Source organism: Onychostoma macrolepis, chromosome 06 (genome assembly GCF_012432095.1).
Source record: "Onychostoma macrolepis isolate SWU-2019 chromosome 06, ASM1243209v1, whole genome shotgun sequence".
NCBI lineage: Eukaryota > Metazoa > Chordata > Actinopteri > Cypriniformes > Cyprinidae > Onychostoma > Onychostoma macrolepis.
In genome coordinates, this window is record NC_081160.1 from 16,961,373 (window position 1) to 16,976,994 (window position 15,622).

The 15,622-nt window shown below is 37.8% G+C and overlaps 1 protein-coding gene across 6 annotated transcripts; it reads right to left on the minus strand.

Annotated features, from left to right (window-relative positions):
- Positions 1–1,621: 1,621 nt before the first annotated feature.
- On the minus strand, positions 1,622–12,328 carry bcl6aa (BCL6A transcription repressor a). Of its 6 annotated transcripts, none has more exons than XM_058779601.1 (9): positions 12,241–12,328; positions 5,756–5,927; positions 5,432–5,653; positions 4,336–5,307; positions 3,837–4,018; positions 3,584–3,751; positions 3,368–3,498; positions 3,152–3,289; positions 1,622–3,059 (listed from the first exon to the last, which is right to left on the minus strand). In XM_058779601.1, the coding sequence occupies exons 1-9, from the start codon at positions 12,323–12,325 to the stop codon at positions 2,916–2,918; spliced, it is 2,214 nt and encodes a 737-aa protein (XP_058635584.1). In that variant the 5' UTR covers positions 12,326–12,328; the 3' UTR covers positions 1,622–2,915. The 6 variants fall into 6 exon arrangements, with proteins under 6 accessions (XP_058635584.1, XP_058635579.1, XP_058635582.1 ...); XM_058779596.1 differs by lacking the exon at positions 12,241–12,328 and adding an exon at positions 8,864–9,006 and having other exon boundaries at positions 3,837–4,021; XM_058779599.1 differs by lacking the exon at positions 12,241–12,328 and adding an exon at positions 7,320–8,849 and having other exon boundaries at positions 3,837–4,021.
- Positions 12,329–15,622: the final 3,294 nt, after the last annotated feature.

Sequence of the window (15,622 nt, forward strand, 5' to 3'; positions counted from 1 at the left end):
TACATAAATATACACAGTAAACACTCATATTATGTAAACAAAAACTTATTTTGAATTGTGATTAATTGTTTGACAGCACTTATATATAATATACAGAGCTGGGTAGTAACTGATTACATGTAATCTGGATTACGTAATCAGATTCCAAAAATTAAGTACTTGTAATTAGAGTAAGTTACATTTTAAAATAATTGTAATCAGACTTGCTTTTTTATGGATTACATATTTTTCACACAATAGCAATAAATTATTCATCATTTATTGATTCTCTCTTAATTCCTCTTTTTTTTTAATCTTTTAAATTTTCCTTTCTAAAATAGTCTACAGTTTATATACACTCAGAAAGTCCAGTTTTGTGGACACATAGACTAGTCACTAGTCAGGTGGCGACAGCATTTGACCACTGCATTTACAAAAATAATTTCAGGTTTAAGTGTTTCAACATTGCATCAACTACTGATGAACACATTCATTTTTATTTGAATCATCAATCAGTAGGTTATTTAACCATGTATTATTATGCATTAATGAAAGTCTTTTGTCTTTCAAACTCATTAAAATGCACAAATTCTCATTATTTCTTATTTGCAGACATTCTCAAACGTTTTGTCATCTTTCACCTAATATATTTACTTTAAAGGGGTGGCAAATCAGTGGTTTTGTAAAAGACAATATCTCCCTTTGCATTGAACTTTGAGCATCATAACTTTGCAGATGTTGTTTATGCTCAAACAGCAACATTACACACTAACTAAAGTTACAAAAGTGAAATCATAATCAATGACCCCTTTAAGTACCCCTGATATTTTAAAATAAATATTTTAATAATTAAGTATCACAGTTGCATGTTCACGGTTCTCTGACATTGGTTAATGGTCATATGGCGCTCAGGTAAACATAAAATATTTCTTCTTTTTTAGTAAGTGAATTATTTTGATTGTTATTTTAAAATGATCTATTTAAATTTAAAATTTTAGTGATTTAATTACATGTTTGCCTTTCATTAAACTCACAAACCCCCTGCAGTTCCTTTACGAACTCCAGTTTGGGAAACCTTGATGTAGTATAATGTTTAATGCACTTGTTGTTAATTACAATGAAAGGAATATATTTTCTCACTCTTTGTATTTTTACATCATTATGGTACAAGATTTCCTGTTCAATGTGATAAACCAGTTAGGTCAAAAGTAATCTAAAAGTAATCTGATTATATTACCTAAAATGTGTAATGTAGTGGATTACGTTACTGACTACATTTTATTTATTTTTTTGTCATGTAATTTGGAATCAGTAACAGATTACAATTTGTAAGTAATCTACCCAAAACTTCTCATGGAACATCTCACAGCAAGACCTGGCAAATCTGGTTCAGTCCATGAGGATAAGATGCACTGTTAGTACTTAAAGCAGCTGGTGGCTGCAAAAGATATTAACAGTGGCTTTTGTTCAGGGACTCGTTATTCCATTTCTGCTCATCTAATGCCTGTGAATCTTGTTCCATTTGTTAAAACATTTACACAAGAAATTTGCTGGAAATAAAAGCAGTTGAATGCAAGATGATGTTTCTTTTTTTGCTGAGTTCAGAATAAAGAGGCTTTACACAAATGTTAGACATAGAAATCCAATACTTTTATTTTACATTCATACATCTATATTTTACAGTAAGCTTAATGCATTTTTTTTATTATTTAAAAAAGCCCAATCCCAAAACAAGTCCTGAAGATGTATAGCTCACGCAATGAGTTGCATTTTTTCTTGAAGTGTGTGAAAAGCATTTATAAAGCACACATGCACACACACTCAGCCACGCTGTCCTTCTGTCACAAAAACATTCTCACATGTTTACACACTCAAAAAGGGAAAAAAGGACATGTGTTGCCCTTCAGTTGTACCTTAGTAGAGCTGGGCTGAATGAAAAGAAATTCAGACACCATTGAGAAAGGCACCTTGAGTACACAGTGTATACACAGACAAAAAGAAAAGAAAATAAAGACAATAGTATAACCTTTTACGTAGCTTACAACGACAAAACTGTAAACCTTCACTTGCCAAAAGAAATAAAAAGTCACGTTTCTATACAAATACATCTGAAGCAAAATATCTCCTTGGTCATAACATAGCAGTACCCTTTCTTTTTTATTATTATTATTATAATCATTATTACTTTTGAATGCATATGTTACCATGTAATTCCACATCGGCTCTGCCAGCAGAGAGCAATCTTGATGTAAAGTAATTACACTGTCACAATATTTATGCAGTTGCCTACATAGTGAAAGTTTATCAGTGGCAACCCACCTCATGCATGTTTTCCATTTGAGAGAGCAGCCATTATTCTCAAAAGTACACGACAAAAACCAAGTAAGATATTCAATGCTATAGTCACAGTTAGGAGTTCCTCTTACAAGACAGAGGTCGTTCCAATATAGTGTAACCTGTACATTTATATATATAAAAATCTATAGACACAATTCTTTGCTTTGCGAGAAATGTGTTTGACTTAAAATATTCCAACCTCAATCAAAATCCCCAATACCTTCAGAAAAGTATTTTTTTTTGTTAGAAAATACTGTATTTTCAAAAACCGGATTTAAATGTTTTACATTCCATCCTTCTTCCAACAAAATAAAGCTTTTTTAGTAACTCAAAACGTAAAAACACTCCCAACATTAATATATATATATATATATATATATATATATATAAAACAATAAAGTGACTACAAGAGACCATATTGTGTTTCTATGTTCAAATGTAGAGGAAACCCGTTTAGACTGGCATTTCTTGCCAGTGTTTTGTTTTTTTTTTCTTTTTTTTTTTCTTGTCCGATTAACACAGTGTGGCACTAAAATTTAGAATGATTGTACAAGTCAGGTCATATAATGCCATGGTCATGTCTGCCCCTAAGTGCTTTCTCAGCATGCCTTTGTTAAGTCGGTTGGTAGGTCTGTCGAGGACATGCGATACTGGATCTTGGTGTTGGTGATTGCACCGTGCTTCTGCCGCAGGTGTAACCGCAGCTGACTTTTGTGGCGAAAATGCAAGTTGCATTTCTCACACTGAAAAGCAAATGTGAGAACAGCGTTTAAGGTGAGCATGAACACTTTTGCACTTTATAGATACAGTTATGCTATCACTCTGTATGGCTTACATGATAGGGCTTTTCTCCCGTGTGTATTCGCAGGTGACTTTTCAGCGTCTGCAGATGGCGGAAACGAGTGCCACAGATCTCGCATGGATATGGCTTCTCTCCGGTATGAATGAGAACATGAGCCCGAAGGTGAGCAACCTGTGCAAAGAGGTCATGTTAGTCTTACAAATGTCTTTTTCTATATCTGTGCAATTGACTGGAACTCAAACCACTCACCTGCACAAATCTAGCGCCGCATGTCTCGCACTTGTATGGCTTTTCTCCTGAGTGAATTCGTGTGTGGGTTTTGAGGTTAGCTGGTCTGTTGAACTGAGCCCCGCAGATATTGCATCTATACGGTTTCTCTCCTGCAGCACAAATGAAAGGAGGTTAAGCAAAATACCGAACATTGCAGCCAAAATGACATTTGTAGCAGCGGCTGTTTATTTTTACCGGTGTGAACTGTTTTGTGACTGGCAAGGTTTCCCTTGTAGCGGAATGCTGCTTGGCAACGGTCACATTTGTATGGCTTGTCGCTGTGGACCTGAAGCGTGTGGCGTTTCAAGGCTTCCTCCTCTGCAAACTTGGAGTCGCATTCATTACAGAAGTATGTTCCATTTTCTGTGAGGCAAAGGAGAAATGGTTTTAGCTTGGTTTTGGAAGACGCAAACAGGTTTTTAGGAAACTATTTAGAAAAGTATCTCACCACAGCTGGAATCGGAGTACTCCGAGTGCATCTCAGACATCTCCTCGGCCAGACGCGAGGCGGACGTGTTGGGACAGACGTCAGGGTGTTGTGGAGACTGGGAGCCACAGGACGAGCATTTTAAATGGCTCATATAGAGAGAAGAGTGGCTGTCGCTGTTCCTCTGTGATCCCTCTAGAGTTCTGCTGAGGAAAATGCCACATTTTAGGTCTGCAGAGATATTCACTCTAATTTTTTATAGGATATTGAATGAATTTCACACATTCCTGCTAAGAGGTAAATCCTCTATGTGCTTTAAGAGGATTGGAATGGATGAAGAAAAATTCAATCTGGCTTTGTGGAGGTGGTGGGTGGAGAACCGTTCCACAAAATACTGACAAACCTGCAGTTCTGAACTTTATTGCATTAGGAAACGAGATCTTTTAATCGGTTTCTGTACACAGAGGATGACACCTTTTCGGCTGTTTAAAAGAGTCAGATTTCCTTCGGAAAAACTCACCTGTTGATGATGTTGTTGAGGCGACTGGCCTGAGGCACGGTGAAGTCCTCGCCTTGCTCGTTGATCTTTGTTGTCGCCTTCGAGTCGGGATGTTCAGAATCAACATGGTGAAGAAAAGCCGACAATCCCGGCCTCTGCGGGGAGTGCATTCCAGGGTCACGAGGACTGGTCTCCTCCTCCTTGGAGCTCTGATTGAGAACAATGAATTTGTATTTCTTCCAGTTACGAGCTTTAGGGTCTTGAGTACCTTGAGAGGTTGGAGGTTGCAAGGACTGCGCGAGGGCGGCGTTTTTGCTGCTGCTCGATTCTGTTGGGGAATTGGGCTGGCAATCTGATTTGAGGGGGCTCTGAGGACTGCTCATCAAGGTTTTGCGTCCATTAGAGGATATGCCCATGGAGTAGTGTTGGTGGCTCAGATGCTCCTCTGCCAGGGAACTTTGCTCTTTCCCAGTCTCCCTCTGCTGCTGCTCCTGGGCCAGGCTGGTGAAGCCGTGCTTTCTGGAGCTCATCCCAATCGAATGGACCACTCCCTCCAAGGTCTCCCGCTTCATTTCCTCATCCCTTCCCAGCTCTCTCGAGGAGTATGAACTGGCATGGCAAGCAGTTGAGCTCCCGCCGGTAGCGCTACGGGTGAAATCGGCCAGCACGGGGTTGTTGCCATCAGCCGGCGAGCAGTGTTTGTGATGGATGATGCCTCCCTTTGAGAAGTCTGAGAAAGTGTTTTTGGTATCTGTCAGCTTGCAAAGAGGAAAGGGAAAACCTTGCATGGGAAACTGGCTGTAAAGGTACGAGCTGTTAGGACTGTTGACCCCGTTAAACATGCAGACACCATAGGGTCTCCCATCTCTGAAAGTCGCTGCCCGTCCAGGAACGTTTTCCAGCACCTCATGGGGTCTGTAACTGTGAATGTCTTGAGGTAAAAGCAGGGGGCTGACCAGAAAGTCCTCTCTGGGAAGTTTGATGGAGGAGTCACTGCATGGAAATATGGAGCAAATTAAAAAACATCTGCTTCCTGTCATTCAAGTATAGCACTTTCAACTTAGCATGTTGTACAATTAAGGACTTGAGTGAAATTTCTGAACACAGGAAAATATACCTGGACTTTATGAATCTGTGGCAGGTGTCAACAACGTGGTCCATCTGTAAATAGATGGCTGTGTTCATGATGGCCATGATGAGGCTCTCCTTCAGTGTGAGACGTGAAGTGTACATGAACTCCAGAAGGATTGCGAAACCCTCTGGGTCAACCTTCGGGTCCAGACTGATGGCGTTCAGGTTGCATTTGTGTGAATCAGTAAAGATTGAGTAGAAGAGTCCACTGTGGAGAAATTATGATTTTAGTAAGCTTTTAGGGGTCACAAATGAACATATTTCCATTACAAGAAAGCATGCAACAAATCCAAATAGTCTTCATTTGCACCTGCATGCCATAAGGACTGTTTTGTGTGCTCGAAACTGTTGCCTGTTGACCAGAATCGTGACATCTGTAAGGATATCTCTGCTACGCAGTCGGTTCAGGTTGAGCAGAACATCACTTGCATGACGCGTGAATTGAATGCAGCTGTCGGCTGCACAAGCCATTTTTTCGAGATCTGTTAGGAAACAAAGTGAACCGTGAATGATGTAATCTGTGCTCACTGAACAACATGTGCTAAAATCAGAAAAGTTGGGTATTATTCTTACATCACAGAAATCTTTGAAGCTCATATTAGCTGTTTAAAAACTTCAGAAACAAAGGCAATGCTGTTATTCTTTGCTTTTTTTAGGGAGGTATGTCAAAACATCTATTAAGAATATAGTTTTAATCCTGTTATGCATCAAAAATTTGTCAATGTCTACCTCCTCTTCTTTTCTTTTGACAAAGGAACACAAAAGGAGACGCTATGGTGAATGACAGCCTCAGTCGCCATTCACCCTTATTGCAACTTTTTTTTTTTTTTGGATATAATAAAAGTGAATGGTGACTGAGGCTGTCATTCTGCTTGACATCTCCTTTTATGTTCCACTGAAGAAAGAAAATCATTAGGGTTTGGAACAACACGAGGGTGAGTAAATGATGACAGACTTATCATTTATTGGTGAACTATCCCTTTAATCTGAAAATCAATTAAATGTATAGTTCTCAAAGATGCCGCCAAATTTCCCACTCTCTCCCGTAGGTGGCGACAAATGATGCAAATATTTAGTTAGAGAACTGACGTCCATCCACGTGCAGTTCTGTCAGGTCTGAGAGTCATTTTTCTTCCCACCTAAAATGATCTTTTATCTGACAGCATTATCCTTCAAGTTCACAGTTGTAATGAACTTTTAGGCACTTTGCGAGGTTAGTCACAGAAAAGGTATATTCATCTTAATATGTAGGCTACCAAGTTCACTGAAATGTGCATTTACACAGTTATGCCTTCTGAAGAAAACTGCTTCTTTCCCTGCGATTTTAAAGTCTTTGTGTGGAGAATAAACTAGAATGAGTCATGGGAAAATGTCGTTAGGCTGTTTATTGCAGTACTGTGGACCGATACACTTCACTATTGAGGAATGAGTGTAATAACAGACAAAGTGGAATAGTCAACAAACGCCCCCCAAGAATTATGTTAATACTGTAGAAGAGTTTATTTTTTTTAATAGATTAATTTTTCGACAACACGTTTTCTGCTTTCCAAAGTTCAGATAATGAACGATTCACCTCAGACGGTTCTCCCAGTCACATCTGGCGCCTTGACACAAATATAGTTTCACTGGACGCCTTTAAATAGTTAGGCGAACATTTCTCACATGTTGAACATTCAGTATTCGAGATTCTGTTTCCACTTGAGCCTACATAACATCAATATCCCCGACCGCGCGCTGTCATGGTGCCAAAGTAGCTTAATCAGCCCATGATTCTTGTAATGCTCTTGTGTGAGGAGGCAAACGCGCAGATGATCGGGATTTTAACCACTGGACAAACAAATAAAAATCACACACATGCACACTCAGAAACCCACCATAACACCTAAATACACCAGCTCTTCTCTAAAAATGTTTTCTACTGACCCGAAGAACTTTTTTAGCCACGCTGATTTCATGTTCTGAACAGTTAGTTTTATTCCGTCAACTCTTTAAGAAATCTAAAGTTTTGCGTCCACGAGATGTCACCCAGAGACCGTTTTGACGTTCAGCGACGCAAAACGACACCGACAACACCTGCAACTCGCATATCAAGTCATATTTGGCAGTTTCGCCGGCATTTGGCAATCTTAAATCACTACGACCGTATAAACAACGTCAACTTCTCACGAACACAGAAAAGTGTCATATGGCAGAGCACACGCGCTCTCTGTTGAGCTCTTATTTGTCTCGCATTCTTGCTCTGTTTCCATCTTATTAAGCGTTAAATCTTATTTACCACTTTTACCCTATGTAACTGAACGCCATTAAATGTGCTCATTCCAGGAATAGAGCCCGATTCACAACACGCAAACAGCGGACAGAGATTTACGAGCCAATCGCTCAGTGCCAAGCAGTACTTTAAATATATAGTTTTTTTTTTTAATATACACATCTTTCTAATATGCTGCATTTCTGACGAGAACATTAAAACTTATTTCAAAATGAAACGCCCAACACATTGGCGACAAATAACAAATATATATATACACACACATTTAAAGTGAAAACACATGAGTACTGAGAAACTTATGCAGGTCTGCTGCGCTCGTGCTGTTTCAAGTGACAGCAACCGCAGAACGATACAAACTTTCCTATTTCATCTCTACTGCTAAACACTGTTACATTTTATAGCAGTTCAGCAAAATCTGTCACTTTATGCACTTTGACCAAAAAAACAAAAACAATAATGACAATATCAATAATGACATTAATGGGTCCCTGCGCTGCAGAAAAAAAAAAGTATAAAAAACAAAAGCAAATGGCAAACACTCGCTCAACAATTGTACAACCAAATCAGAAACCATCTCTAAGCTTGGGATGTGATTTATACCAGCATATGAAAACAGTGTGAACGGCTTCTGGCACAGGACAACAAAACCAAAACATCTAGACTAGAGACAGAGCGAGCGAGAGTGCGAACTCCGGGTTTTAAAACATGCATAGATAAAGAGTGAAATCGTTGGATGCCTTGGTTAACGCTTCTATCTGTAAATTTGACCACGCACTACACAGCCCCCGGTTTATAATCTTAACCCCCATATGCTATTTAGTCAACTTTGAAAGCTGTCTTGTTCGGAAAAATAAAACGCGCACCGCGTCTAAATTTTCACCCCTCTGCTGCCTGCAAACATACTATTTACAACCCCACGATCCCGCAGTGAGAAGCAGTGTGGTTCATGCAGGACGACCTAAACTGTCAAAAGTATTTCCACTAAGACAGACCCACTACATAAACACTCTGCTCTAAAAACTGTCCGCAAAAACACCTAAAAATCAGCCGAGATAAACATTTAACCATAAAATCCAATAAAACAGCCCAATGAACATGTGTGAGCAATGGCAACAGCGCGCCAGAGGAAAAGAATGTAAAAAAAATCACCTGGTAGTGCTTTCCTAGAAACTTCTTGCATCACCACTTCTAAGAACCCCAGTTCTAAGAATCAGGAGAGCTCAATTCTCGGAATTTGAGCTGGCGACCATACCATTTTTAGAGGACAGGGGAGTGTGATATTTTGCCTTAAGTTTGTATTTCTTCACTTATTATCAATATTTTAATTTCACACTGTTAAACTTTAATAATGAACTGCAATGCTTTTGAGTTTGATGTTTAAAATGTCAATTAAAGCATCGAATTAGCGTTATGATCGAGAAAAATATTTGCGTTCAGTGTGTAATTCCTCCTTCCTCATGGACGCGTCCAGACCGAGACGGTCACGTGGCCAGAGAAAGTGGCTTACGTACGTTGTCTCTTTAGCCCAGCCTCAAAATACTCAGAACTAATTTGCTATTCCATGACATAAGCAAAGTGTCCATTCGTTGCCTTTCCCTGTATTAAACCCACGGCCATAACCTAGTCTATACAGAACATATCTGGAGCGCTTATTCACACGGACACATTTTGTTTATTTATTGTGTTTTTCTTTTTTTGTTTTTTCAGTGATATTTTTTTTTCTCTAACATGTTATCTCTTCAGTGTCGTGGACCTGCTGGCCAGTGTGCATAAGGGTTTGTTTGACCGGGATTATATATATATATATATATACGAACATTGAGACATTGTGCTTGAATACTGGCTTTATTTCACATCTGGAATGTCCTTAATTTATTAGAATTTTTTACTTTGATTCTAACTGCTTTGTTCTCGTCGTGGTTTGTCTGTCACATGTGTATATGACCGGTAGTACGATACTAGTAGGATATAGTAGGAACTCCCCTAAGCAACGATTATCTAGCAGATTACATGTCGATAAATGTGTTCGGAAATCGATTTATATCATTGTGCTCGAGAGGAATATTGATGAATATTTATTTTACTTCTTAAGGCGCTGTTAAAAGCCACTTCGTTTCGGAATTGTTTAATATCAATGCTTTAATTGTCAGGAGGCAGCGGAGTTGAAAGTAGAACCGTACAGCACCGGTCCGCGAGTTTAGTCTTGTAAAGATGCCAGTGACAGGCAGCAATTGACTGACGAGTTAATCTCACTCTTACGCACAGCTCCGCATTACTAAACCATATTTGTGGAGCCGCGCGTTCGGTACGCATTAATTGATATCACATTCTCTGCTGTTGAAGTGTTCATATCAGTCACGCTTTAAGTCAGAAAGACAGCAGCACACAAAAGCAGCAGTTCGTACAAAGCACATGTTGTTTAGGCCCACGAATATGATGTTATTATTGCTTAATTACACGTGGTGTGGCTGATTTATTTTTCATAAACTACGTTGTGCTTATTATGTTCTGAGCAAAAGCTGAATATAATTTTATAAACTATTCTTTAAAAGTGTCGAAACTTATATGGCCACTTGAGCAAGTCAATTGAAATTAACCTGCAAATGTCAGCGCATGTTCACAGCTTAACCTCAGGCCTCCGTTTAGTAGCCTTTAGGTCACACATATTATTTTTAAGAATGCATTTTAGTATTTTTACACCTTCTTTTCCAGACAATGCTGCAAAAATGAAATAATTAAAAGTAACAAAAGCTCTGCATGTTCTGACACACTCTTCAAAGTTTCACTCGTCTTTTTTTAAGTTAGTTATTTTTACTGATGGCATTAATGCCATCTATTGTCGTTTATTCTGTCATGTGGCGAGACTGTGTTTTTGAGAAGCATCTGTCAGAAAGCATAAGGAGGAGACGACATGTCTGTTTTCCTTTTCTTCCTCTTCCAAGCGAACACGTTACTCGCTTTTCCCCGCATCTATAATGAAACGCGTACAGTCAGTTCTGGTCCAAGCGCAAGTCAGGCGTCGTGTTTTTCAACCAACTGCAGAAAACGCTCTTAAAATCTTTGTGTAGCCTCGGTGCAGCTGTCTAGGACGGTCTCTGAGTGTTCACATTCAGAGACAGCAGCAGTTAACTGCATCCCTTGAGACACAATATCACCTCATTAGAATCCCTGATAAAAAGTAGTTAAACTGACCCATCGGATGCAGTAGATAAACAGCGGTCAACGTGAAGAATGTAATATACGTCAGCTATTCAATGTTCGGTTAACACTGGCTTCAGTGTTTGTGTGAAAAATAGACACTTCTGTTTTTAGCACACATTTTTACCATTAGCCTATATTTGGGCAGATATATTGTTTTTGATGATTAATTACACATTCTTGCTGATTTATTATTATAAGGTAAAGTGCTGAGTAATACTGTTGAACAACATGAACTTAATATGTGAATATTCCCTGGGGCAGTTTATAATCTGACATTGTTATTGCTACTGCAATTACTTATATTAGTATGTAATATAGGTAACATGGGCTCCGGAATGCAAGGAACTTTTCCGCTGGGTTGTACATTTTGGCTGGCTGTGGTTTTGGGATTTGTTTTGCTCTGGACATTTTTACATCTCAGGCCTGTTTGCAGCACAGCTCAGGGACTAGATTTTGAGATGATGCTCTTTCATGCTGGTGTTTCAGCATGAGTTAACATTAGAGTCATGATGAAGATTGCTTGTAAAATTGTTACTGTGGAAAAAACGATCAAAATTAACAGCGCAGAACAAGTTTTATACTATTAAAAGCTTTTTCCTGCTTCACATCGATTTTATCTTTTACAAAAGGTGTTTATAATAATCTTATGATATATTTGTTACTTGCGCTTGTGTATTATACATGGGTTTTTTTTAAACTGTGGAATTCCTGTAGATCCATGATGACAATGATAATAAAATAGTTTTTACTGATGTCAAGTCTGCGACTTGCTTTTTCTGAAATGAAGTTCTTATGTGGCATTTATCTATTGAGACGTGAATACATAATCAGAAAATATGAGCTGAATATTCATAGTATAGAGGGAGGAAGAACTAGCTTTTTATTTTGACACATTTTCAATGTGTCATAATCACTTTTAGTTCTGTTCTGTAAAGCTAACTGTTACTGGACAGCTCTGACCTACATATGCTACTTTTTACATAACTATCACCTGCTTTATGTTTGAGCAGTCAAGAGATTTATCATCAGGATATTTGCATGTTTTATTTTGTATTTCTACCGTAGTAGTTTCTTTTTAGTTCTTCAAGGAAAACATTAAGGGGAAATGCAACAAGTAGATTTGAATATTTTTGGGAAATGCAACAAGTACAAGTTTTGTAGTGTGTAACAAAATACTGTTGTAGAAAGGATGATTGGAAGTAAAAACGAAGCCACTTGGCGAAATCACTGGATCTTTTTAATCTTCATTACTTTATTCACTTCAGATGTACTCAGCCAGGTTTGAAACGTCGACTGCTGAGTGATTCGCTTTCTGATTTGCTCACCTGGGTAACTTCGTTTGTGGCTCCAGTTGGGGGGAACTGGTCCGTCCTCCCTTGAGCCGTTTATACCCTGACACAGAAGGAGCATCTGTTGGGCTGTGGTGGAAAAAAAGGAATAATTTTAGTGCACGTTTTCCTCCTAACAGATTCAATGCATTTGTCTGGGTTTAGTTGGTGCCTCTGTACTATTTGCAGCCTTAATATTCTGCTGATTAATTTGTCGTCATAAATGACAGATTTAGGCTTATTGATTCTGATGCCGTGAACACCAAAAGACACATCATATTCATATATAATGTCATCACATACTGGACCTTAATTTGTTATCAGTTTTATTGATGCACTTTGTCTGTTTATGACCTAATTGAGTGTTGTTTACATAGGCCCACATCCATGTATGCCATTTATCTTTCAACAAAAAAAAATTATTCTTAAAAATGCATGTATCAGGCCAGAAAATATATTTAATAAAAATATTTAACAACTGCTCTTACTTAAAGGGGTTTTCTTTTTCTGCATGTGTGAAGAGGGTTTGCTATTTTTTATAAACAAATCAGAATATAAAGTGAAGAAGATCAGGTTTGTATTTATCGTTTTTCCTACTGTTCGTCTCTGTCTCAGTCTTTTTGGGTTTCATTAGTGTCTTGCTTCCTGCTTTGCATAATGCTAATGCAAACATATGATGTAATTCTATGTATTGTGAGGGGATTTTTTTATTTATTTATTTTTAAATCTGCTGGATAGCAACAGTGTCAGCATTGCAATGTTTGGGTACATGAAATGGTGGAACATCAACAGAAAAAAAAAAAAAAAATCAAACACCCTCCTGAACTCTTGTGACACCATAGCGTGACTCAAAAGAAAAAAATCTCACAAAGTAGTGAGATGGAGATCAAATCAAGAAAGTGAAAAAGTGACAGAACCTGACATATATTTTTCCTTTCTGACTCTTGGAGTTTTGTTTCAAAACAAGGTCTATCAAAAGTTGTGACTTCAAACAACTTTGAACCTTCACCTAATATACATAAGTAATGTAATAAATATGTAATAGTTAAATATACCCCTCTAAATAAAGTTGAAATGTGTTCGTATAATATTTAATGTGCTTTTACACTTGCAGCATGTAAATGCTATCGTTCATATATCCAGTAGTATTCAAGGTATCTCGCAAGAATCTATAATCTCATAATTACACTGAAAGAAATGTGCCGTTATTGTTGAAGAGTACATGACAGGAAAACATGTTCCAAAAATAGTTTGCCTCTGTGCTACCTTGGCTAGTTGTACCCCGGATTGTGTGGGCTGATTTTTTAGAACAGAGGTGGAACAGACATGCAAGATGGAACGCCTCTATACTTTCTTGTGAAGATCATGCCTAGGTAGTCATAATAGAAGCATAAAGCGACAGCATGAATATTTTTTGACCTTCTCATGACAGCCCACAATGTAGAATTTAATTTCAACAACAACCCACATAAAATGCATTTAGTGTTGTGAAGAGGCAGAAGTCATTTACTTTCCTCAGTTTAACACTGATTGACCTACTTTGTTATTTTGGCCTGAGGAGAAAATTGAATCAACGTAATAAATTGATTTTTCTGACCCACTAATATATTTTACCAGCTTTGATTCAAGTGTGTCAGTTTAGAGAACATCTAATTGTTGTAGATGGAACAGGACAGCTTAAGACAAACTCGTCTTGATGGATTTCTGTCTGACCTAATGCTGTTCTCACGTTAGGTCAAATTCAGCGGAAGCTGATGTCAAGCACTTAAAGGTACAACGTATCTCAGTCTGTCCCGTCCATGATGACATTTCTAACATCTTGTTCATAACACGTATTTAAAATGATTATAAAATATAATATAAAAACTCTGAATTGATGTTGGTTTATATACCAGTCCTAAAAATGTCATGTGGGGTAACCATACCGTGAATACATGTAAATGCACATCTTATTTAAAATTTTACAGTTTGTTTGTTTGTTTTGTTTCATTTTTACAAATACCATAACTTTAAAGTTTTTAGGAAGTCACACCCCATGACAGTTTAGGGCATGTACCTTGCTTTCCTTGTCCTTAGAAAGTCAAATTGTCTGAAGAATTAACCTGCTTTCTTCACGCACTACATGACTTTGCATTGTTGGATGAGTTTTTCATATAATAATTAGCATTGAAGCAGTTTTGTTAAAAAAAAAAAAAAAAAAATTAGATTTTATTATATATATATATATATATATATATATATATATATATATATATATATATATATATATATATAAAATATATGATTAGGCCGAACTACTAAAGCTTTTCTTTTGAAGAATTTATTTAGTTATGAGCATTTTTCTCTTCATAGTTGTACTACACCGATTTTATGCACCCCAAAAGGTACATATAAACGTGAATTCTAATACTTAAATATTTTAATATTGTATGTATAAAATGCATTTTTAATGTATTCATGAATAAATGAATAGATAGAATAAAAAACATGACATTGGCGCCTTACTTTAATGTATAGTTATGAAAAAGGAAAGACCCTGAACTGAAGAAGTGAGGTTTTCGGCCAAATTATGTTGGTAATAATTTACAGCATTACTCACCCCTGCCTTCATGATTAAAAAAACAACAACTCCCTTTCCTTAATGGAATCATACGGATATCCACCCATCTGGATCCGGCACCCCACTAAAAACACCCCAGGTGTTCTCAAACCAACAGGGGAAAGTCTCTTAAATAGTTAAGGCCCTCCTTCACAACAAGCACCGATTCAGCACTGCCAAACAAAGAGCATGTTGAGCTTCAAAACAAAGAGCAACGTCAACTTTATTTCAATCCACTGGAGGGTTGTTTAAGGCCCTCCGATGTGGTTTTGCATAATACACGGCCGTAAAAGCATCCAGGAGTTTGTAGAGAAATGTGTAATTTACCATGGCCCCCTGCAGTGCCCAACCACATGCGCATGAGATAATTACTGCAAAACCTTGGCAAACTTTTAGCCAATGAATTCCACTCAAAAATAAATGACCCACTTAGAAAAGCATTGTGGAGAAGGGGAGCCTTGATCAATACTCTATGCGTTACACAAACCGTTAGCTGCTACCGAGCAACAGGCGTGAATGACACATTGGTTAGGGTGACTTCGCTGGGTTGTTCCCAGGCCACTTTGTGAGTGACTTCTGTTTGTGTTAGAGAGGGATATGAGCTAGTGATGGCAAGAGTTTACAAATACTTATTCTTCAATATGACTCGGAGACTTTTACCACTATTCCAGTCTGTTTTAACGGCAATAACAAGCCGCATTGGCAGTGACCGTCTGTTCTGTTTTAACTTTTACTTATAAGTTGTAAAACAACTGTCTGATGATGCTGAATGGGCACAAT